General features: G+C 45.9%; 1 protein-coding gene across 1 annotated transcript in view; it reads left to right on the top strand.

Moving 5' to 3' along the window:
• Window positions 1-25,412, top strand: part of LOC8030142 (zinc finger protein basonuclin-2) — a 266,974-nt gene that overhangs the window by 205,015 nt on the left and 36,547 nt on the right. Inside the window, exon 3 of the mRNA XM_042291008.1 lies at window positions 12,418-12,704. Within this exon, the coding sequence (XP_042146942.1) occupies window positions 12,418-12,704 (287 nt within the window). The remainder of the gene's footprint in view (window positions 1-12,417; window positions 12,705-25,412) is intronic.

Here is a 25,412-nt window from a genome sequence, read left to right as displayed (position 1 = left end):
CTTCCAGTTTCCAATTAAAAAAATAAAAGACAGCCAACCCATTTTTTTCCTTTTTTTTTCATTTTCTGGTGAACGATGTGACTGCAGGATCCATGATGCATGCGCACATAAATGAAAACAAAAAAGAAGAAAAACAGCAGAGGACACGATCGGCGTAGACGTGAGGAATTCCTGTGATTTTTTTACACTATCACACAGAACGATACGAGGATCTTAAAACCGTTTTCACATAAACATAAGTTACAATGATCCCGCGTTCAAGGTCGATTCCGGGCTGTATGCGTTCGTATTGAGATTGTTGGTCAAGCACGTGGTACAATCAGCCCCTCCACCCAAACAGGTTTTCTCTCCCCTAATATAAAAAGCGAAGCACGATACATACCACTATTAAGGCGATGCACCTCTCTCAATCCAGGTTAAAGATGAACTATTATTCGTATTTAGGTAACTAAATAATCGGAGCGCCATGGGCGTTAGGAGGTACTTTTATGGATAAAATGTGTGACGGTAGCATAAAAATGACAATGTAATTAACTTCACGTTTTTCAGGAATATTGACAATATATATATATATATGTTATTTTTCGTTTTAATTGATTTTTTTTTTTTTTTTTTTTGAAGTTCAGAGTACATTTTTGTAAGGATAGCAAGATCCTGTTTTAAACGTTTTTCTCGTCGTTATTTTTTTTTTCTCAGCCTGCAATTTGTGCAAATTAAAAAGAAAACTTATGGGAAGGTTTTTTGGTCGTTTTCTCGCTCCCTCGATCCGCCGCTCTCAGCACGAGAAAGAAACTGTGTCTCGCGCCGAGAGCGCTAAGGCTCGATGGCCCGCCGGTCTACCACGCGTGTTCAGCGCGCGACGGCAGGTCGGCGGGGTTCATGCATCCCTTGGTGCCCATTTTATTGACACATCTTTTTTAAAGAAAATAAGAAAAAAAAAAAACGCACTGGCAGTAGCTTAAGGCAAAGCTCGTCCATGGCCGCGGTGCAGCGCGAGAGCCAAAGCTCTGTTGTCCGTGTGTATAGTAGTAGAGCGCCTTTCTCGGCAATGCACGCGCACCACGACACGGCGAGTCCTTCTTGGAGGTATATTGGCCTCGGCAGAGGGGCGATGATTGCCTGCACACAATCCCCGACAACTACGCCAGCACCGACTCCGGACGCCTACGCGCTGCTGGGTAGCGGGGTAAAGTGGAGCGGTTGGCAGTACTGCAAAGTCTGAGGAATTCCGTCTGTCGATCAATCAGTCACATTGTGCACAAACAGTGCTACTGTTGGGTGCTAGTCAGGGCTGGGCAGAAATACTCCAAAAAGTGCCGTACTTCCTGGGCTATAGTCCGCGGACTATGCATGTTTAGAAGTATAAATTTCAGGCTGTGCGGACTGTTTACGCGTGCGGACTATTCAATAATTTTTTTCCTTTCAAGATCGTTCAATATAACGAGAAGTAGCGGAATTTGTGTATGAAAGAGTACGTTACTGATGATTTATGTTTGATACAAGCTTTATTGTGAGCTAAGAAAGCAAACATTTGTCAAGGTGTGCCGTGTGTGAGAAGATTTTCGTCTCGACTAAAGCACCAAATGCGGACTATGCACCATGTGCGGACAGTCTAAGCAAGAACTTTTTTTTTTTTTTACCCCAAATTTGCCCCTGCGGACTATACATCGAATGTGGCCCGGAAGATACGGTATTCGGGAATTCAAATACTGAGATACATTTGTATTTTATGCAACGGGATATTTTTGAAGTACTTCTGCAAAAATTGCGAAAAAATATTCTGGAATACAGATGCAGATGCATTTGATCCCGAGCGGTGCTACGTGGGGAGGGTGTAGTTCGTGGCGAATGCAAATAGCAATTTATGCTTGTGCTCCTTATTTCGTGTCCTTTTGTGGACTTTTTCTTACCTCGAATTCTTTGTTTATCATTGATGCCGCTAAAAAAACGTCACCCCCGGTGAACCACATAGCTACTGAACGGTAAAGACTTCGCGCCATGTTTTACAAGAGGCGTCTGCACGAAATGGACCCTGTTTTTTCGTAAGGGAGCGTCTCAAACTGTCGTCTTATATGATTCTGTGCCAACAACAGTGTGAGGAGGTTGGACAACAGAACCGTACATTTTCTCCTCGTTTACAGCGTTGGCTCGGCTAAATTGGAAAGAGTGGAGGACTTTGTGACAGGAGGTTATTCTGTTGTTCTTGCAAGTAACGTTCTTTACACCAATTTTCATTTTATTTTATTGTTGGTGACTTTGATGGATCATGTTATAGGGCGAGCTCATATAAATTCTGAAGCACCTTGTACCGAACAGATGTTCTTATCTCTTCAGTTTATCGTAAGAACGGCAAACAAATGTAACGATTTACCTAAGTCTGGCAAACTAATTCTGAGATACAAATACAGTTTTCAAATGTGTCTCGATAGAGAGATAGAGGTAATCCAAAGTACCTCTAAAATTCTATCACGATACATTTGTATCGCGATACTGCCCAGTTGTGGTGCTAGTAAGGCTCGGACAGTGAAATACTTCAAACGGCATTTTGAATTCTTCGTCACTCTTTTCCCTTTTATCCAAATCTCCTTCCACTGCAGTCAGTAGCAAACAAACACCAGACCGCACACATCAATTTGTCAGTGAAAACAAAATTAAAACCAAGGCGTGCACGGACCAGACGAAGGAACAGACAGACCTATACCGTTGACGGTTTCCGCTAGACTTTCATATTCCAAAAGGTGGAAGTGAGAAATAGTACACTATATCTCGCGGAAATGACAAAATAGTTCACACTATAGCACACAGGTTCAACGTCAAATGTTTGTGCTGAACCTTCTTATAAACTTGACCACGTCACGTGTCATTTTCTTCGAAACTTATACTAAAATAATCCCAGTTGATATCCCTGCCAATTTTGGTTTTCTTATTTAAATATCAAATTGTGTAGATAAGTTTTATTCCTGCCCTCTGTCGGGACACGTCACTCAGTGGTTTTCAGCGTCGGGAAAAAAATAACTAAGCAGCCTGCCCCCTCCCTTTACTTCATGACGTTTTGTGAACAAATGATAAGGGCGCTAGCTGTTGATGGTGACATAATTAAGTATGAAATACAATAGCCTGCCTTTTTTGATCTGAAGTTCTAATTCTACTACATTGTTCATTGCTTGATGTATAAATACTCCCGGTTTTGACCCAGTGCGGTGGCGCGAGGTTTATAATGCCGCGTTTTCATGGCCTTTAAACGTGAATATGGATGGAAAGGAGGATGCAACGGAAGCCGGCCATTGGAAACCGAATGAACCTCCCCCCTTTCTCGTGAAGCCGTCTTATTTTGACGTTCGGGCGATGAGTCCGGTGTTACCAGTGTCTGTTATATGTGTAGTTTTTCTAAGTTCTTAGCGTGAATCTTCCGATTATTTATGATTTCTTTGTTCTATTGTTCCACACTTAGCAGTCTGATAAACCAATTTATATTATTCATCACAACATAGAAATCAATCCTGGTTTTTTGTTTGTTTCGTAAGGGGGTGGGTTTGTTTTCAGGCGTTTTCGCACATTGGAGGCATTTTCAAACTTAATGCTGCATGTCTTTCATATTGCACTCAGCCGCGACGCAAAACTGTCCCCAATGGGTAAAACCTTTCGCCATATAACGGCAAACAAAATGGAAGGGCACAGGTACCATCTATATTCGGCTGCATATAGCATGTAGGACGTGGAAACGTTTAAAGGGAAACAAACAACAACAAAAAATATCTGTGGAGCGAAGACGAAACGAAGTGACGCGAGAGAAATTCGGCAGCAGCGTACGTTCCCCATTGCCGGCTACAGCAACGACCACTCGGCGCGTTTCGCACCAAACGTCCCAAACGCTGCGCTCAGTGCCGCTCCGGGGCACCAGAGAGAACTTGTATACGATCCGCTCCACGTTGGCGGAAAAAAAGGGACTCTCTTGAGAAACATGCGAGTCGCCTCTCCGATAGACGCGGCGGCGTATGGCCGCGTGAACCACCGCGTGACCAGGGTTGCAGCGAGTCTGGTGTGCGACCCGCGAGCCCGTGACGGCACGCGAACCGGGCCCTTGTTGTCAAACGGCCGAGGAAAGCGCGCGCCCGTTGTGCTGTTGCTGCGCCCTACGCGGAGTAATGACTGGGCGTCCGAGACGTTTCACGTCTTCGTTTTAGAAAGATACCTTTCGAAACTGGGTGCGCCTGGCTTGATTCCCTTTCGTGTTCTCCCCCGAAACCGAAAAAAAGTGTGCTTAGGGTTGCACGCCTCAAGTGCTAGATTACCTTTGCGCCGTGCTGTGGCATGTCGCGAATCGGCGACCATTATTTGTATTCTATGCGTCGTCAACGGACGCAAATGGGGTTCGAGCGAACCACCTTGGATTAGGCATGCACGCGAATGTGACCAGCCGACCTTTCCTCATCGCAAAAAGTTCGTATCACAGTAAAAAAAAAAAAAAAAAAGAAAAGTATGTCAGTTGACTTTCCTGCAGAACACGGAGAAAACCACTCATGGCGAAAAATGGAAGGATCCCAGCGAATGATGAAGCTCATAATATGATTGCATCGGGAAAAAGAAATGCCACATATTTAAAAACAGTGAGCAAGTAAGCGTCACGTTCGTTGTTCCTGCATACGTTGCATTTGTGCTTCATCATTCGCTACAATCCTAGTATGGTTCGCCGTGAAGTGTTCTGGCGTGTTGTGGAGAAAAGCCAACTCATAGGTTTTTAACGGGAAGGTTCTGGATGTAAAAGCACTTTGTATTTTATTTGTATTCATAATTGTTTACGGAAACTACCACCATCTATGTTCAGAGCTGTGGTGCTTTAAAGAAAAAAAAAACAAAAAAAAAACAGCTGGTTTGTAAAGATTAATTTGCGTGTGGTATGAGTATCTCTCTATCTTCGAAGAACTATACTTTCGATGTTTTTCGTCAGCGAGCAGAATTTTTAAAGTAGAAAGCTCCTTCACCCCGAAGGAACGTGCGTACATGAACCGCAGCCGCCATCACGGTCCTTCGAGAAACTGAAATTACTTGAAGAATGGCTAGTCTCAAGCCTAATCTCGCGTGGAACGTTCAGCGCGTAGGCACGGGCGAGGGCAGAAACCGGCAACAACGGAAAAAGGGCAACTGCGTTTTGTTTAGTCATACGCTGTTCATTTTGACCTCCGCCATTCCGTACTTGCTTTCAGTATATCAAAAAGTGCACTTTAAGAAGAAGAAGAAAAAAAAAAATCAGTTTTTGAAAGGTTTTACGACACCCAAAGAACTATTTCAGCTCGTGAAGAACGGTTCCTCAAGGGCAATTGCCTCTTGGTAACAAAAGAAAAGAAGAAAAGAAAAAGAAACTGTTTTGTATTGAAACAGGAGCTTACAAGAATCCCGAATAGCTTTTTTCACGAAAAGCACTTTTAGGCGGTGCAGAAGAGAACCTTTTAGGGTGCAAAATGTGGACAGGCCGAAGAACCCTTAAGAGTTATTTTACGACCGGATTTGTTTTTAGGGTTTGGTGTAGACAATACAATAAGATCATTCTAGATATTTAAGCTTGATAATCTACGATAAAATCGTAAATGTATCTTCTCGAAATATGTGTCACTAGACCGCATCCGAAGACACTTCATGATGTCACAGGTTCCCTCGAATTTTCTGCCTTTGACTTCCGGTTCTGCGCACTTGGAGCGGCCAGCGGCAGCGACGAGAGAAAATATACGTTATATCTGAAGTCGTAACCAATTACATTAGGATGTCTGGTCGGTAAAGAAACGAAAACGCGATTAGTTTAAGTTTCAGCTTGTTGGGCCAATTTGATATTGAAGTTTTGCCATTCTCGCTTTGAATCTTCGTTACTGTGTCGAAAAGAAGACACACACTTCTTAAGCGATAATGGCTCGCGCCCTCTTTCATGACTGCATCGCAGCTCCGTGAACAAATGTTTTCAGCGAAAACAAAATAGTCAAATGTACTAGCTTATGCCCGAACCCGTTCCTGGATGGTATCCGCAATACCTCAAACAGTATTTTTTAGAGAAAGCTCAGAGTCACGGCTACTGTCATGATGAAAGTGTGAACACTTATACAGGTTATCATTTTTATAGTGCGTGCGCTATAATAAAACAGGACCAACTTTATGCCTTTTTCAAACTATGATTGTTTAACGAAGGAGTCAATCGAACGGTTTAAATAAAAGGGCTGATCGAACGAACCCATATACGCTGACTTGTCACAAAAAAAAAAAAAAAAAATATCTACACTCAATATTTTTGTAATCTGTGATGAAGAGTAAAGAACCTTTCAAAATTTAACCACTATAGTACCACGCTATGTGTGCTCCGTGCTGGCAGAGCTTCAATATCGCGAGAGGAGCCTGTGGAATTCTTGGCAACCGGACCTGTCTCTCCACTCACTCCAAGTCCCCGTTTCTAATTATGTAGCAGCGCTCTCTCGTGCGGCTGTTAACCCCCAGAACAACAGCTCCGTTTAGTGTAGATTATACCCCGCCCGGTTAATGGTGCGACTGTTGGCACGACCCCTGCCCATATGCCCACACGAACGCCCGCCACCAAAGAGCGCCGCCATTAACTCCTGCACGTCAGTTTCGTCGTACCCCTGCCCACTCATATGCACCCTTTTGTATCAAAATATGGAGTCTCTGAGACGGAGGCAATTTTACGTTACGAACCCGCTAGACCACTGGGTTTGTCGGCTTAAATAGAAGCACCACTTGCTGCCGTCAGTGGCGTCTTTCCATAGTAGCCTTTCGGACTCTAAGTGGGAACAATGCTCACCTGGCGTGCTCGTGTTGGCGTTGGTCCCTGATGCTGCTTTTGACGTCATAGCGCGCGCGACCAATGACGCTGCGTCGCACGAAGGGATGAGGGAAAGGGGAGGGGGGTGAAACGGCGTGATAACAGTGCTCCTTCTCTCACACCCCTTCCCCCCTTCCTCCGCTGCGTAGGAACACGGGCTGAGCAATAGGGTAGGAGGAACTGCGTGTTAGTTGTGTGCAGGATTTTTTTTTAATGTAGTATTGAACTACTAAAAGTAACCTGTGCCATTGAATTCTTTTGTTTTTCCTTACGCGTAAGGGTATAGTACTTGCGTTCGGTCCGTGCCGTCCTCGTGCGACACGGGTTGCGGCACGTATTACGTTCGCTAATTGGCACCGGCCCGCGTCGCGATCGGCAGCTTTCCGCTTCGAGCATCAATCGAGAGTCAATTAAAAGTAATTATTTAATGAAACGCGGATCGCCGCGCCACAGCGTCTGGCCTTGAAAGCTGTGGGGACGCGCATCTGGACGTCGTCACGATCAGTCTTTGCCGATCGGCGACGGGCATCGGCCAGGTACGGCGCTGGCGAGACGCCACTTTAATCTCTCAATGATCGCGTTTCGCGTCGGCAATTATGGCGACTCGTTGCCGTCGATGTCTCCCTCCGAGTCCCGTCAGAAATTTTCCTTGTGGCGTCATCTCATCTGCGCAGACTGCAGACTCCGAGACACCCCTCGGTGAAAGACGCCGCGACCGGGCGAAGGTTAACTGCCCAGTGCAGTTATTGTTTTGATTAGGTTTTTTTTTTTTTTGCTTGGTATCGATCGCACGACGGCGTTATTTGCATTATACAGCAAGGCCGTTCCTCGCTAGTCAGTTAACCGTTTTCACACTTATGGCGGTTTCATTAAAGCCCCTGGTTGTGTTATGTGGTTTGATCATTCGGAAAAGGATCGTTGACATTTCAACAACAACAACAACAACAACAACAACAACAACAACGACAATAATAATAATAATAATAATAATAATAATAATAATAATAATAATAATTATAAATGTATTCCCACAGTTAAGAAAACGGGCACATCAAAGACAATAAGAGCCTTTTGTGATGCCACCCTACAATGGAAAAATCAAGCATAGCTATAGCGACTGTAAACGACAAAATAAATAATAATAATAATAATAATAGCGATACTAATAATATTAACATATTTTCATTATTATTATTATTTGGCTGAAGAACCGCGGCACCACAGAAAGGCAACAGCGCTTATACCATAAAGGCCCGCTGTGCCGCGTCTAAGTGTGATGATGATTATGTGATGATATAATATGCAGTTGATGAGCACGGGGTGTTCTTCAGATAGTCGCGAAAACTAGGTGCCCGAGTTTCTGAAGTTTGACGGTTCAGGTGAGTCAGTCAGCCATCGAGCCGAGGTGACCTTGCGGGGTCTGGTGGTGCGGTCGCTCACGTCGGTGAAGTCAGAGGGCTCCAGGAGGTAGCCCAGTCCAAGTAGACGTCTCCCAACCCGGAGGCATTCATGCCCAGGGCTTGAAACGCAGCGGCGCAGTCCCCCCGTATAGCTTCCTGTCATCGGGAAGGGGGGGGGGTGGGGGGGGGGGGGGGGATCGGTGGCTGAGTGAGCTAGCGCACACCCACACCTGCCTGTTTCGATCTGGATGGCTATCGTATACCGCCGTGCGGTCATGTATCACTACTGCGTGATGCACGTTAAAGGTGCACAGGCTAGCGATTGTATTGCACTGCCTAAATTTCTCATCTACAGCTAGGAGACAATTAAGTCGCCCGTTGAGGCAGACTAAGGTCTAGGCTGTATAAACATACACACATCCCAATTTTTTGTTTTTCTTCCTGCCATCGGAGAAACGATCACTGTGATCTACGTAAAGGATGTGGCTAATCACGATATTGAGGCTACGTTTTAGTACAAATACGCCACCGCCGTTGGGACACTTCATGCTCACACTATACTTGGGCGGATCGCACATTTGTTTCAAGGCGTCATAAGTTCGTCTTTCACTGAGTACTTTAACTTCGTCATTTGATAGACTTCTTGCGTAGATTTCTATAAAGGGCTCTCTGCGCGTACCGTGTAAAGGGAACGCAGGATCTTTTTTTTTTTTATGTAGTTAAATGACGCAAGTTTAGTTTCGGCGTCGATCTGCTGAAAAGGCGTCGCTATTGTCTTGACTGAGCGCTAAGCTATGTTAAACCTTGCTCTTCGGAGAAAGCAGGAGCGTAGGCTGCAGCATGCATGTCGCGTTTTCTTTGCCAATCCCATTCGAGGCGTCTGATTCAAATGCACCAGCATAACAACTCAGACAATAGACACCCTGTGATAAACTGAAGAAATTTCAGAAGATTCGAACGATGTTAACTAAGACACCGTCTGTTACGTCGTAATATACCCTTTTCAAGAGTAGTCTAATAGCCGCCGCGCGCCTATCATCCGAGTTCACCACTGACTGACCACAAATACTTTGAGCATACATCGGACACAGGGAGATGTGTCAGCATTCGGCGAGCACCCGGAGCCAGTCGCGTACGGTTCGTTCCCGTGAAATAGCGAGTGGCAATGTTGCTCGAAGAGGCTTTGAAAACGGTCTATCGGTTCCTAATTGTTCTTACCAAAGGCTCTAGTTACGTAATCGGCTCTTCACTGCCAATGAGATGATCGGGGCTAACTACACCCTATACTGTGACCTTTTGCTACGTGCTCAAGTCGCACGATTACATTTTATTCCATTCGCTTCGATATGTCTTTACACGAATCGGAACCAACGTGAGACTCGGGCTTTTTTTTTTTAGTTTTGTATTCATAATAGACAAAAGAATAGAAAAAAAAAATGATAGCACCCAAGATTTCCCAGCTGGCGTTATAACATTTTAGTTCCGCACACACTTTGGACAATCGCGGTGCGTTCTACCCTCGAGCCCCGAGGAATCTCTTGATGGAACTGCTGTCACGCGTAGAGCGGGGTTCTATATGACGTGAACGGCCCCGTTGGCATCATAATGTCACAATGAACTGTCGCTGCGCATCACACGACGAGTAATCGAGGCGAGGCTCGTTTGTTCCTTTGTCCTTTATCTATCGAGGGCTTTTTCTCCGCCTGGCTTTGTCATTCGTGTATCTCGGAGAACGCGTCGAGCCGTTCGTTGGGCACGCTGTGCGCGCGGCACCGGTAACGGATGACCTTCGCACTCCAGGAGTTTGCAACGGCGGAGCGAATATCTCGAACGGTACGCATATATGGCTCGCGGACTGACATTCTGTTTCATTGCGCGAAAGTAACTTGGTTCCTTCGTGGCGTAAGAATAATCGGCTCAGAGCGATGCTTTACGCCACAGTCACACTGCTTATACATCATACAAACTCGCTTCAGGCGGTAGGGAGTTTTAGGGAACCGTTTCTGCACATCCGATCTGGTACCATGGGCCCTCCGGTACGAACTGCGCTTCTGCGAGTCTTCTGCGGTAGCAGATGCGCAGTTCGTATCAAAGGGAACATCGTACCGTATTGGGTGTGCAGAAACGATTCCCTAAAACTCCCTACTGTCTACAGACTGTCCTTTGCGCAATGTGTTGGCAGTATGACCGGGGCCTTATCGTACAAGATACAGTCTGCAACGCACGAGTCACCGGAATATCGGGACTTCGAATGCGGCGTGCCAAGTTCGAAGCACAAATCTCGCGGTGACTCGCTTTCGATTTTGTACGCACACTGTCCTTTGTATGATGTATCAGCGGCGGGACCTCGGCTTTAGGCTACTTCAAAGGCTGGTGCGGCGGCTCTAAATCTACGATCAGCTGCGTCATAACCTCTAATTGTTGGCACATATAATTTTAAAAAAAAATGTTTAACGTGTACGCGGAAACGTTGTGTATACTGCGATAGACCGGGGCGGGGGCTTCTATGATAAGGCTACACAATAAAAAGTTATTTCTCTCATATGTCATCGGCACCGGGACATTTGATCAAGTAAAACGTCACGGTTAGCCTCACAGTACAGTTTTCATTTCTGTTTCTAAAGATTGTGATAACAACTAAACTCAAAAATAGTTTTTTTTCTTTTTTGAAGTTTCATCCAGCGATTGGCTTTCCGCTCGCTGAGTGGAAGAGATGACGCAAGAGTATTTTCTAGAATGTTCAAAGGTCTATTTAGTCAATAACACAAAACAAGCAGAAAAACCCTCCAGGGGGAAAAAGATCGTGAACACGCGAATACGGATAACTCTTTTATTTTTTTTTTCTCGTCTTTTCTTGTTATGATGTATTTGTTTTACCTTTCGAGAAACTCCACCGACGCTGTCGCATTTTGGTCATGTTTAGCTTGTTTCATGAGGAAGAGATTTTATTATCACGTGCTTAAGTTCCTCGAATGCCAACTGGCGACCATTAAATTTGATAAATATCTATTTTTTAGAGAAGCAAAACATTTACTATGCTTCGTTTCACCTTCAGTCCAGACGCAGCCTAGGCTACGAGCTCATTGAACCAATCAGACAGCGTCAAAAGCGCACCGTCATGGTGTTCTTCGTGTTTCTGTGCGTATTCTATCATCGCTGGACCAACCATAAACAGAAAATTCATAGTGATTAGCGCTTTTCACGCAGTTTGATTGGTCCCATTACTTCGTAGTGGCGGCTGCGTCTGGACTTAAGCTGAAACAAGGTATAGACGAGACAGACGTGTTCTGTTCACACTGTGCAAGCTGTTAGCTTTCACTAACTGCCATTTCTTTGCACATGCGATTTTTTTTTTTTGCGATCACGTATATTAATATTTCGAAAAAAGAAGGTAAAGGCTTTAAACGTATTTATGAGACGAGCTTCAGAGCGGGGACCGCTCTTGATCAGGTCCTATATACATATATATATACCACAAAGTAGCACCGCGAAGAAAAGTAGAAATTCGAAACACGCTATGCTTGAAATCCGGAAATCTGGCGATCTCCTTCTAAAAAGCATTGTTTCGCATATAAGCAAAAACAGTATAATAATAAAAAAAAAAGAACACAAAACAAAAACGAAGCTATTTTCTGCCGCTCGGATAAAGCCATGTATATATTGTTTATACAGACGAAAAAAATAGTCTCCCTGAATAGGCGTCTGACGTCACAGCTGTAGATGAGACACCCGATTAAGTGAAATGCACGCAAATTTCCGATGATCTTTATTTAAGACGCTCTCACATTGTTCATACATCATACAGAAGACACGGAGTTTCTCCGCGGACATGCTGGCAGAATTCTCTCTGGACGCGCCTCAGGCATATCCGAATGAAGAGAGTTTGCTTCAGACATATATGTATGGTTCGTATGGAAGTGGGTTTGCTTCACACATACATGTGTGCTTCGAACATGTCCGCTGTCAGTTTTCGTTTGGCCAATGTGAATGGGACGTCATACGAGGAAGAAACACGCGACAGACTGTATGTAGAGTCCAGACTGTTTTTTGTACGATGTACTCGCGGTGTTACCGCTCCTTTAGGGTGTCGATTCAAGAGTCATATAGGGTATAGGCCAAAGCTCCGGCAGGGCAAATCCCGTTCCGCATAATCGAAGAGAAGTGTGTGACCCCAAGCGTTCCCCGTTCTCTGCGCAGCCCTAGACAAGCTGGGCCACCGGCGACCGCAGCAGCCGCACCAACACGTGCAGAGCGGCTGCGGCGGCGGCGGCAGCATGGTGGTCGGCACGGCGCCCGAGCTGGTGCAGGCGAGCAGTGCCTTCGACATGGCGTCGCTGGTGCTGTACGGCAGCCACGCCGTGCCGATCCGGCTCAAGATCCTCCTGGACCGGCTGCTCAGCGTCCTGCCGCACGACGAAGTCATCCACGTCCTGCACGGCTTCGGATGGACCTACGAGGACTACGTGCGCGGATACATTCTACAGGTACGTGCCCATTCCGTCAAGGACTCTCTCTTCCTCTCGAGTCGTCGAGTTCAGGCTGTATGCCTCCTTCACGCTATGAATTTTTTTTTTTTTTTTTCGAGTATCCGTTGGAACAGATTGGCATCGTTTCGTGTCGCCTTTCATAGCTTGTAATCCTTCATATTACCGATGCTCAAAAAAAAAAAAAAAAGAATCGTCGATAAAGAAGAAATACACTCAAAGGTTAGGTGCTCACAATGTCGCTCGTGCGGGACTGTGACGTCTGAAGATGGTTACAGAGGAAAGCGAGGCTCAGCGGAGAGGGTGTCTGTATATGCGAAAGGGTTCCACCGTATGTATGCGCGGGGGTGCGTTCTTAATCCCAACCATGCGCGTTGGTTAGGGCGGTGCGCGTTCAGGCTATAGCGGAGGGCATCTGCGCCAGACGACGAAGAAACGCGGAGCCGGAACTAGTGCTTTTTACCGATTGGCCGGGAGAGGTGCGCCCTTCTACGTCACAGAGCGTTTTCGTGCACCTTCAGAAAAAGTTGAAATCATCCAACTTTCTTGTGCTCACCCGGAAGACGCAACGAATCAGTGTGACGTCGCGAAATACGCAATTTCTGCAGGAAGCGCACGGCCTACGCGCGCACAAAAGCGCATTGGTTTGGATCGCGCTTTAGGAAGGCGTTAGCAGATGACGTCGCTCGAATAATGTTAGAGCTGGAAAATGTATGTGCCCTTATCTTCCGCAAGTTTCCATCCATTAATCGCAATGATTCGTGCTCTCAGTATTTTCACGCGCATTTTGAACTCTTATTTAGTAGCGCGTTCAATAATACCACATGAAATTCAAACGACTTCCTTTGCTAGTTGTGTTAAAACCAATAAGAGTTTCCTGGATTGTTTTTTCAGACATTTTAGCGAAAGTGTCCTTACCCAAGTACGCGCGCGCTCTGGTTCTGATAATACGACATTTTCACGGCACCGAGCCTTTCTGAGTAAGCTCACAGAGAGATTATATGGGATATTTCTTATAGTGGGTGTGCTCAAATATCACAAGTTTACTGACGTATTAGTAAAACTTGTTCCATGATCTTTAAACAGCCTGAAGTCTCATCTAAAAAGGTGCCTGATATCTCCACCGTAAAAGAAAATTCGGCGAGTTTAACACGGCTGCATCCCAGCCTAAAGATTTTTGTTTTGTTTCCTAATCTGCAGCACGAAATTGCATTAATGCACGGCGGCACAAATCCCGTTCATATAAATTCCGGCAATGGTGGGGTTCGAATTCATGTTTTTTAAACCTCCGCTCGATCTTTCGCACCAGGCGCTGCGTTATGGGATAGGCGACGCAATAGGGACTTGTAGTAGATCGTTTTACTCCTCCGCTACGGTATCCGTAGAGAAAACGCCGCAGCTGCGCGTGCGCGCTGCCAGCCTTGTCTGCATAGTTCAAGGTCTCCTGGCGGATTACGGAGCGCTATGCCGGTGCTCAGCGGGCTGCGGAAACGGTCTACTAAAGCTCCCCAATAACTCAATGTTTACCTCAAACGTTCGAGGGTCGAAGCGCACCGCAACCGAAGCGGCCGTCGGAGCGTGGTAAGCGAATAAGGACGAGGAGAGACTATTTGAGGCTTACGTTAATTTCTTCCCTCCTGCCTTCAAACATTCTCTTAGTTAATACCGACTCGGAACGGGAGCCACGCTTCGTTACCTTCAAGTTCATCGTGTGCTTTTCTCAAAATTAACTCCGGGAATTCAAAACTTAACAAAACATATTTGGAAAAAGAAAACAGCTCTCCTGATTGACATCACTGGTGCATTTTCTCAGGACTTCTTTTGTATAGAGTTCCTTTAAGTTGTAAACTGATGGGTTGTGTGTAAACAATTATATATCAAAGTATTGGCTGAGGCAGTGTTATCGTTCTGGAAAATGTTGGGAATATTTACCCACGCCTTTATGAAAAAGAAAAGCGAGATGTGTGAAGGCGTTAGGTTAATTGCCGCTACAGTCATATGGGTAACGGCCTGTATCTTAGGATTTATCGTTTCTTTCCTTTATTAAATGCTATGCGAATGTAGGCATATACATGTCGTATCGACTGGTTTCAATTATTTATAGTTTAATTTATTTTCAAAAATATAATTTGTATACTTTTTTTTTAATGTCGTCAACAAATGAACTTAGCTATAGTGAGAACTCGCTTTATTAAAACAGTCCGTTTTATATATTTCTTATTATTTTTATTGTTCCCAATAATGTTAACTTTCTGCGAGCCTAATCAAACTCCCCCTTTTTTGTTGTATTTTCCGTAGTAGTGTTCAAACACGGCTGCACGCACTTGGATAGGCAAAAAGGTAGTTTCGAACGTTGTCTTTACTGGAAGCCTTTTTAGCCTTTTAATGATGAGGGCAGAGGGGTTGGAAACGCTTGGGAGATGAAGAGGCGACGGAAAATTGTGATGGAGAGGGGGAGTAGAGTCTGTGTGTACTTGCCCCCTAGGTAAGATTGTCTGCCCCTATACTACTCCGCTGTTCCAGCGCTACAGGCTACGAATGTTTCATTCAGATGAACGCGCCTTAGAAAAAGGAGGACAGTGAAGACAAGACAGCGCAGAGTGCTGCTTAGAGCTGAAAGTTTTATAAACACACAATTATTTATAAGCACAATCTCCCTCCTCGGTTAAGAAGGCGAATTCCTTATCGGTAATGTGTCCCGCACCTTTCCTCTCCTGCGAGACTTATATTGAACCCCTCGAATAGCTCTCTCTCTCTGTTTTGTTTTAAGCTTCCCAAAAAGTTTTGAGAGATTTGGTGCGCACGGGCATCGGTTACGGTGAACAGCGAGATTGCCCGGGGGGGCATTTCTGATCAATAAAGCGCATTCGCTTCATACCCGTTTTTCTGAGGCGCTTTGTTCTGAATGGACAGCAATCGACTAGCCCCGTTAGCCATTTTGTTATTCAAGTTCTTTTTTTCTTTTCTTTTTTTCGGGGTGGGGGGGGGGGGGGGGGTGGGGGGGGGGTAGTTAGGACATTTGAGCCGGGCTACGTATTTTTGTTTATATCAGTTAGTATATATACTCTTTATCTCTCCTCGTCTGTATTTCTCTGCTGTTTGAAACCATGAGACAAAATCTGCAACCGGTAGTCTGTGTTGTTGCAGCTATGCATTCCATTCCTCTGCTCGAGCTTTTTACGTTCGAAGTTGATTGTGCCCAGTTTTATCAGTGGCAGCCATTCGCAGATTTGATCAAAACGACTTACAATTGTCAGCTTAAAAAAAGAAAATATATATATTGAAACTTTTATTTATTAATTATTATTTTTTTTTAATTTTTTGTGAAAATGCATTTTGCGACTTGTATCTGCGGAGGTCAGGCTTGAGCCCTCACAGCGCTGCTGCGATGAGGTATAAAACGTGCTTTGGTCAGAATCGCCTCCCACGCCTTGATAAAAACTGTGTGCTGGGCCAGTAAGTTGAGCTCAAGTTTGTTCTCAAGTGTAGTTTCCAAGCATGACGTGCTTAGGGACGTTAAGGAAGGAGTCTCTGGCGGCGGACTAAACACGACTCCATGGAGATTCCCGTCGGCGTATATAACACAAAGTTCAGACAGTCAGTGGTGAAAAAAAAAAAATAATAGCCCTGCCACACGGCAAAGTTAATGTCATTTCCATGGAATTAGATTTTGTGATCGGCCAATCAGCTCGCCATGACTACGAGCCTCGCGCGCGCAGGGCATTTTGGAAGGAGGAGCGCGCGCTGACTCGGCGATCACACAATCACGTTCGATGGAAATTTAATTTACTTTGTTGTGTGGCAGGGGTATTAGACAAGCTAGAAACAGGAGAAGTAAGCTGAGATTTCCCAGCTTACTTCTCCTGCTTTGCGGATGGTGAGTTGTGACTCAGTGTCACAACTCACCATCCTTAGTCGTTGCTCAGTCGTGAGACATGCCGGCTTCAGATGCTCACTTCTGTCAGCGTTACGGTAATTCCTGATTAATTCATAAACCATCGAAATACCTGCTGTGAAAATGAACACAACTGGCTACTCATTGTAGTGCGTAAAACTTGTGACATTTCACCGTACGGGGAAGGTTAGCGTCTGGGTATTGAACATGGCCACTGAGTACTGCACAAGGTTAATATTCATTGTTCTATGCAAATTCCGAACACAAGCATGCTGTGAAAGTAAATAATGATTTCGTGCAGAAAGTCGCAATCAAAATATAACTGATAACGTCTATTTCGGAGTCCTGCTTGATGTTTCTGAAAGCCAAAACAGAGATTAAAACATTTTATTCATTCCGTCTAAAATTAATGCAAACCGACTAAAAGCAAACCGTATGTGCCTTACGTGTGCTCTACCGATTTCTGTATTTGTTACTGTACTCCCTCAAAGATGAAATCGCAAAGCAAGAACTGATCTCAATGAGCTTTTTACAACGCTAACTTCAGCAGCAACATGTTGAGGTATTTCATAATTAGAGAACAATTGTAATTTTTTTTTTCTTTTTAGACTCGGCCAAATTTCTGAACGTCAGTTATTGCTAAAACTGGACACTAGGAAGTTTTAGTGTTTAACCACTTCTACAGAAAATCCAAAGAAAAAAAAAAGGGGGGGGGGGGAGGTTTGATTATGCGCACAAAAAATTAACAATATTGAGAACAATATAAAGAATAAGAAATAAATAAAATATGACTTGATTTTAATAAAGCGGATTCAAATTATGGCTAAACGTTTCTTTAACGAAATTTAGACATTCATATAAATTACCTCGTGCAAATAAACTAAAATAGAAGGGTATCGGTCGATAGTGCATATATAGGCCTACACTTTTATGGTATTTAATGAGGAAAATGTATAATGATTCCAAGGATACAAGACTCCAAATATGTCACCAGAAGGCCAAAGGTGCGATGTTTGGCACTTTTTATTTCTGCTATAAAATATATGAAAGCAGTTTAGTTCAAAGAAAGAAATAGCTGCCATTAGTCACAGAATTACAGAAAAGTTACTGGTGTGTTTTCGTTTTGAACTATTTACAGCAACCAACAGAACTGGGTACAAAAAGCAGCCTAAATATAGCATTTCACCTTTCTTGACTTTAGGAAAGGCAAAAATAAAAACATTTTATTAAATAGAAAAAAGGTGTTTTCATTTATTGCGGAAATAGGGCTATAATATATAGTTTTACGGGGCAAATCAAAATACCCATGCCGACACGCGTGTTCGATTTCAAACGAAGCCACCCACGTATTATTTCCTAACGCAATGGGGCTATGGGCAAGGGAATCCGAAGTGCCGCATGTAATGGTTTGCTAAGATAATGTGCACTTGTAAACCGCGGAATATCTGTAGACATTTCCTGTTAGAGAACAGCATCGGGTACGAAGAATGTCTTTATTATATTGTCCCAGTAACGTGCTAATATATTACGAAGAATATGGTGAGTTTTGTGGCGATTATACGTTCAGTCCTCGATTTCAAGAGCATAAGCCCAGTACGAAATGTTGTGTCATCCCGGAATAAAAAAAACTCTGCCGCATGAAGGGTTCACTGCCAAAAATGAAAGAACGTCTATTTTTCAGGAACATAGCACCATTGTTTTTTTTTGCTGAGTTGTACATCAAATTTGGCACTTTCAGTGTCTGTGTTGTACACAGAACGAAGCGGTGTATTCTATAGGGCACAGGAGATCAAATTCATTTGTAGTCACAATGCTGGATACCTTCCATTTTATTCGTTTAAGCACGGAGGAGAATTTAGAAGTACATGCAATGTTAAAAACAAAAAAATCTATTCTACGTTTGTTTTGACAAAAACGGTCGACAATCCTTTCTAGCAACGCTTTACGTAGAACCAGTCCTTCTTCTGAAAAATAGCAAAAGACTTCAGGTCAGACCTAAAGCAATAACAACAACGGCCCCAACAAAATGGCGTCCCCGCTGCTCCCGCCACAACCGCCTTCACTGATGGCTCGAAATCATCAAGACAGAAGAGCTTCCAACGTGTCCCAAGCCTATCAAGAGAACCCTTCCATCACGCTACTCCATACCCAGGGGTCGGGCGCTGGCGAAACGGACCTTTCAGTGCCACGTCGGCAAGAAGCACCCCTCTTTTCGGAAGCGACGCCAGGGTCTCGCAAAAGTTGTTAGTTCCGTTCTGCCGCCGAGAGAGACATCGGCAGTCGATGGGCCTCCGGAGGGACGCTCGGACGGTCCTTGCCGCGGCCCTCCTGCGAACCCTTTGGGCGGCTTCCCCGCGCGTCACCCCAGCGACGCGGGGAAGTAACCTTTCTTTCCCCTCTGGACCGGTAATGAAGCATTTCCTGAGCGTTGGCGCGTGTCCCCGCAGAACTATCGTCCCCGACGTTCATCCTCCCCATTAGCAGGAAGGTCCCAGTCGGGATACGCTGGTTGCCACCCCTTTCCTTGCTGGGCCCGAGTGTCGCTCCTCAATAAGCTCGGGCTTTGTTCCATAAACCCGCTCCGGATGCTCGGAGCCGGAGGAAAACAAAGTCCTTTCCTGTCGTCTCTTTCTGCGCCATTATTATTTTTGTTCCCCGCTCTTCAAAGGGAAGAGCGAAAACGAACGAGGCGCACAAACAGTCGGAGCGACGCGTCGAGAACTGTAATAAAGATGGCGACGGTGAAGACGAGAGGCATCTGTTTGCAGCGTCGAGCCTAGGCCTAACGAGCCAGATCTTGGCGCCCATAAATATCGGTCGACGTCGCTTCCTTTTTGTCTCCCAACATTTTTTTTTTCTTAATTCTTGAGCACAGACGCTCTTTCTTTCCCTTCTATTGTTTTTTTGTTTCGGCAGTGTGGCTCCGAAACAACTTTAAAGAGTAGCAGACGCTCTTCTAACTTGTTTTTTTTTTCTTATCCTTTCTTGTTAATCCGTCGATACTAAATACATAACTCTTTCGCCTTTGCTTCTTATTTTTGTATTTGTCTTTTTTTACTCGATCGTTTGAATTCAATCATCCGGTTTTTAGAGCGCGGCGCTTAACAAGTCCTTTTGTATCTTGGTTTCTCCACGAATTTGCTCCTTGGGCGACCAGTGCATGTGCATCGAGTGAGCATCAAAGCGGCGACGGCGGCAGCGTCATAAAAAGCCGGGAGTAATTATCGTTAACGCGTTTATTCTTTTTGCTGTTTGCAGCGGACAATTGCCGGACGGCAAAACAGAAAGGAGGAACACATACCCCAGGAACGACATTAAAGGGGCGTTGCGCTCGTTTGTCCTTGTTTGCACGACTTTGGTGAAGGAGTGAAAAGCACAAAGGGCCTCAGAACGAAAGCGACGAGAATCAGCGACAGCAGCCAGTCTGCCTGCCCGGCCGCGTGATGGCGTCAGAATGAACCCAAACAAAACTAACAGCCACTTTAAAAAAGAAAAAGAAATGTAACGCAGAGTTTTCACGAATAAAAAAAGCCGAATGACGTTCAGGGAGTCTATATACTGCGCCGTCGTTTCCTTTTCCGCTCCAAGGACCAGCGTGAAATGACACATAGGATAAACAGAGAAGATGGTCATCGGAAGTTTGGGCATCATTCTTCCGCCCTGTATGCCTCGTTGCCGTCGATGATTTTATTAAGTCCGGACAATCGAACAAAGAAGGACTGCTCGGTTCGTTCGATTTCCTGGGACTCTTCTCCTGAGACTTTCTTCTTCCGCGGAGCGCGATGAAAGCGACGCGGTGACAATTTCGCAGCCGACGCGCGTTTTGTTTACACGGCTACGAAAATGTTTTGTGCTCAGACTGGTTGTTGGACCGTGACAACCTTCGGGCAGTGAGTGTGTGTGTACACAGTCCGGGAAATGTAACGATTGGATGATGGATGCGACCTTGGACGTTAAACGCGCGCGTGTTTGTTCCGTCCTCGTGGTCCGTTTCTATCTGTCGGACGGTGCCCGTCTTGAGGAGCCGTCAATCGCCCTTCAATCGGATCTCGAAAGCGAGAGGAGGCAATGAGCTCCAAGTGTCTCGATTGAACGTGCACCGGAGCGCGCCTTGCGCGCTATTCAAAGCCGGAGAGTACTTTGGAGCAACAACGGAGGTCTTTGATTCCATCCAGTTCGCCGTTCGCTTTCCTTTATATTGTAGCACGCTCTTTCGTGGCTCTTTATGCGATGTCCATGAGTGATGGCAGGGGGACAATTTGTATAACTTAATATATTAATTAATTTTAATTAATTTTATTGCTCGGGTCGTTCCTGGTAGCGCACTATAACATACTGATAGTCAAGTTTCATCACTTATGCCATGTTCATTCTTTTTTTTCTGCGAGTCGTCCGGTGGAGCCCTATCGGTGCTCGGAGGCTTGAGCATCAAATGTTGTACGGTACACAAAACACGTGCTCTATGCGCCGAATATTGGAAGCTTTTATGCGTCTGCTAGACTCCGTTTCAGCTTGTATGAACGCCAAAAGCCAACTAAGTCCACCCAGTGCCCGGAGCCCCCGGGGTCACACCTTGGATCCACCACTGGGTGAAACTGGGTATAGGCCTGTTGATGAACGTGTTGAAAGGATTCCCCGTTACTGAAGGATCGTTTAGTTAATACCCGTCTTGGTAATCGACAAGTTGAGTACCCATTTAAGCGGAGCTCATTCACCCGCTAGCGCCCTTCTCCGTCGCCTCATTTCTACAAACCGGCTCCGGCGACGACGACGAAAACAACTCGTACATGCGCGCGGCTACAGCTGTTCCTCGCCCTTCAACCCGAGACGAACGTCAGCGCAGCTTCACGAAGAGTGGCGGTACCCCCCTCTGCCCGTTGGAAAGGAGCGCGGGCAGACGCCTGCTCTGTACGGCGATTCCCAGAGATCGAATGACCGATCGAGACGACGCTGGCAGCCGCGCATTTTCGCGCGGCGCTCTTTTTTTTTAAACTACGTTTTCGCGCTATGCGTTCCCTTCTTCCTTTTCTTCTCCCTCGATGCGACTCGTCGTGGACGGCGATATACCACGAAACGTCTACTACCTCGAGACATCGACGAGGCAGAATGACGGCACGGGGCAGCTTATAATTGTCCCATCGCGTAGACTATCGTACGTTTCACCTTATGAGACGGACCGCATCGGACGTTACACGGGCCATCCCGGCCAATCCAGCGCTGCGAACGTACCGCGTGACAGCGGACCCAGGCGTCGTTGCACCCGGGCCCCTCTCGAAGGCCACGTTACCCTTACACGAGATTGGATTGGGTTGGATGGTTCGTGGAGTTCTTTTGCAGTCCATCGCGAGGTGAAACGAAGTATAAACACGCGCGCATATCGTAGGTATATACGGCGTTGCCCTCCGGCCCCGCATGTAAGAGAACGCCTCTCGGAGGGTGGATCCCTGTCGAGCGGACAGGGCCGATGCTCAAGGGCAGTTGACCAAGGACGATCTGCGTATGGGTGCAGCAATCGGCCGCGTTCGTTGTCCGTCCGATACATGCAACGCGCTGACTGTCCGGTTGAAACGAAAAGAAAGAAAGAGAAAAAAATGGTGAACGCTAGCTGCTTTCGCATTCCGAACTGCGCTGCCTGCTCCTCGGTCGCCTGGCGGGAGAGAGGAGGGGGCGTGGCTCTTCGGGACGCACAAGACGTGCGGGCGATCTGCGCGCCTTACGGGGCCGGCCGCCTAATTGCCACCCAGCTTCCATTGAAGCCGATCGCTCGCGCAAAAAAAGTGGTTGCTCGCGTGTTGCGTGTGATACGGGCCGGTCTCGAGCAGCTCTGAATAAGAAGGCCGTCCGTACCGCTTGTGTTTTTGATCGCCCGCTCCCGACGAGGCGGTGTTTTTGAGGCACGCGTTGTAGCTGTGCTGGCGTGTGTGTGTGTGTGTGTGTGTGTGTGTGTGTGTGTGTGTATGTGTGTGTGCGTACGCGTGAGGTGTAGGAGGACGAAACCTAGTGGCGTACCGGGCGTCGTTCATTACATCCGCGATGTCGTTTACGCGGCGCGCGGTCTCTGTGGTTTCTTGGTTAGTTCACAAGGGTGAGAGCGCGGCGTTGTCGGCGGTGAGGATTTGTTATTAACGGTCGCTCGGCGATTCCATTGTTTCTCGCCGTTGAGGTTAAAGGTTCGGCGCTTGCAAAGACGCCTTCAACAATGCGGACGGGACTTTTAATTCGGTGCTCGGCTCATTCCGCAGCTTGTATATATGCTGCTAGTCAGTTGGCATTTCTGTTGAGATTAACATGTTCGTTGCTCGCTGCTCAGGCGCTGGTCGGTTCATGATTAGGTTTTTTCCTTCTTTTTTTTATGTAAGGAAATGTGGGGATTGTCTGGTGGTGGGGTAGCAGATCCGTAACTCACGAAGAAAAATATCTTCTTGCCTACTGGCCTGTAGAGCACGAGGGGTGACCGCTCGTGGGCTCGGAAATCCGAGCTCTGCAATGCATTGGCACTAAGAGTCCGAGTTCTGCTGACACGCAATATGTTGCAGAGTAAACCGCCTCCTTTCTGAGAGTACAAAACCTTTTTTTTTTTTTTTTTTAGACTCGCGGTTTGTGTTTTTTTTTGTTCTTCATATTTTAGTAAATGACGTTTGGCCTTATATAAATTTGTGGGTGCATGATGGGTTTCTTCCCCCCCCCCCCCCCCCTTCCTTAACTTCAGACTTAAGCATTTATGAGGAGTTTATTACCTATACTAGCAGCAAACCACAACAGTTGCGACCCTGTCGAACCTTGCAAGAATACATTCAAATCGCTAATTCCCTTTATCCTTCCTAATTAGTCGGATCGACTGTTTCGCAGCAACAATTAATGCTCCTAATAACACTTTAAGCCCAAACCTCGCAGCGGGAACCTTCGCGAGAAAAAAACAAAAAGCAAAGACAATCGAACTAAAACTTGCGATCGCCGTAAGTAGCGGCTCTGTCCAACCGACAATGGACACGGATACCGGGGCGCTAAGTGGAAGGTCCGATCTATGTATCGACTTACTCCTTAACGTCGCCTCGGGGCTGGGAACGAAACGCTGCCAAGAACAAACGCAGGATGTGAGCCACACGACCCGAAACAACGAACCGCCGCCAGGCCCGTTAATCCTTGCGCCAAGAACAAACTTCAAAAGCAAACAACGCAAAATGACTCAGAGGTAAAAGAACGGCCTCCCGACGACGACGCCGACGGTCTTTGGGGAGGTGCGGCCGAAGCCTCCGGCTTCTAGAAAGTACGCACACGCCAGCAGGATCGTGCGCGCGTGGACCTACGCTGCCGTCCAATTAGTGACGCGACCTACGCTGGAGGGTGATGGCCGCACGCAAGCTCGAACGGCTTACAGCCGTAAGTGATAAAAAGTGTCCCCTTTTTTTTTCTTCTTTTAAGTCCTCCAGTTAAAGTACCTTGAGTAGCTTAGATGCGTGTCCACGATTGGGATTCCAGTGCTTTCTCGAGTGAAAAAAAAATGCTGTTTAAGGCGCGGCCGTGGTGTGATCGCGGCTTTGACCCGACATGATTACAGATGAAGTCGGCTTGATGCGCTGAGGCGAAGGAACTGATTCGATTCGTATTTATTTTTCTCGTTAAGTGATAGTTTGGGTCGACTATCTCGCTGTTTCCCCTCACGTCGTTCGTCGAAGCGTGCTTCCCCACTGGTCACGGGTGCTATATGGTGAAACACTTCCTCGAGTGCGCGCTTGTTTTCCGTGTTTTTATTGTTTTTTTTTTTTTTCGTTTGAGCGATGTTGAATGAGCGTGAACATGCCTTCGGGTGTAATCATCGATAGTTGACGGCGCACCTTTCTCCCTCTTTCACTCTTCCTGTCTCTCTCCGGTAATCTTGGGCCTCGCGTAATCTCCTCTTCGTGAATGGAGCGGACCGAACGCATCTCTCGTAGGGCGTGTCCCCGGAAAGAAGTTAAGGCGCTTTGCCTGGCTGAAAGATGACTCAATCACTAGCCTGATTGGCCAGTTGAAGTGGATTTAGCACTTCCACATTGGAGACATGGCGATATAAACAGCAACATAAGACCTACAGAAAGAAGAAAGGAACTAGAAAGTTAAAGCTGTATCCGGCTTCCCATTTTTGGTATGCTCTATGAAGAACACCCCCCTCCCCCCCCCCCCCATCCTCCTCCCCCTTCTCTACCACCGCATACAGGCGCATGGCGGTGCTGTCACTTGTTCCCTAGACTGGTTTTGATTGTGCTCTCCATTAAATATCGTTATTCTAACGTTTCGAACACATGGTACGGATTCGAATGATTCCCGTTCATTGCGACGAAGGGCCGTGACTGATGCAGAAGAAAGAAGGCAATACAATATCCAGAATATCAGGTTATGCTCGCTCTTTTCTTTTCCCTAGCTGCAACGAAGCACGGTCGTTAGCAGAATGGAGTAAACGGGCATTGTTTGTCGTAAACATCACACACACACACACACACACACACACACACACACACACACACACACACACACAGACACACACACACACACACACACACATATCTATCTATCTATCTATCTATATATATATATATATATATATATATATATATATATATATATATATATATATATATATATATATATATATATATATATATACACACGCAGGGTGTCACCAAAAAAAAAATGCACGGTATTTTTTACCGCAAAAATAAACTAGGCATCTCCGAACGCTCATTCTCCGGCCAAAGGTAGAGCTAGAGGCCACAACCAGATGCCAAAGTTTCAGCCCGATCCGATAACTTAATCAAAAGTTATAAGTGATTTTC

Source organism: Ixodes scapularis, unplaced genomic scaffold (genome assembly GCF_016920785.2).
Source record: "Ixodes scapularis isolate PalLabHiFi unplaced genomic scaffold, ASM1692078v2 PGA_scaffold1__304_contigs__length_218370807, whole genome shotgun sequence".
NCBI lineage: Eukaryota > Metazoa > Arthropoda > Arachnida > Ixodida > Ixodidae > Ixodes > Ixodes scapularis.
The sequence above is the reverse complement of the archived record's forward strand: the minus strand, read 5'-3'. Positions and strand labels throughout refer to the sequence as shown.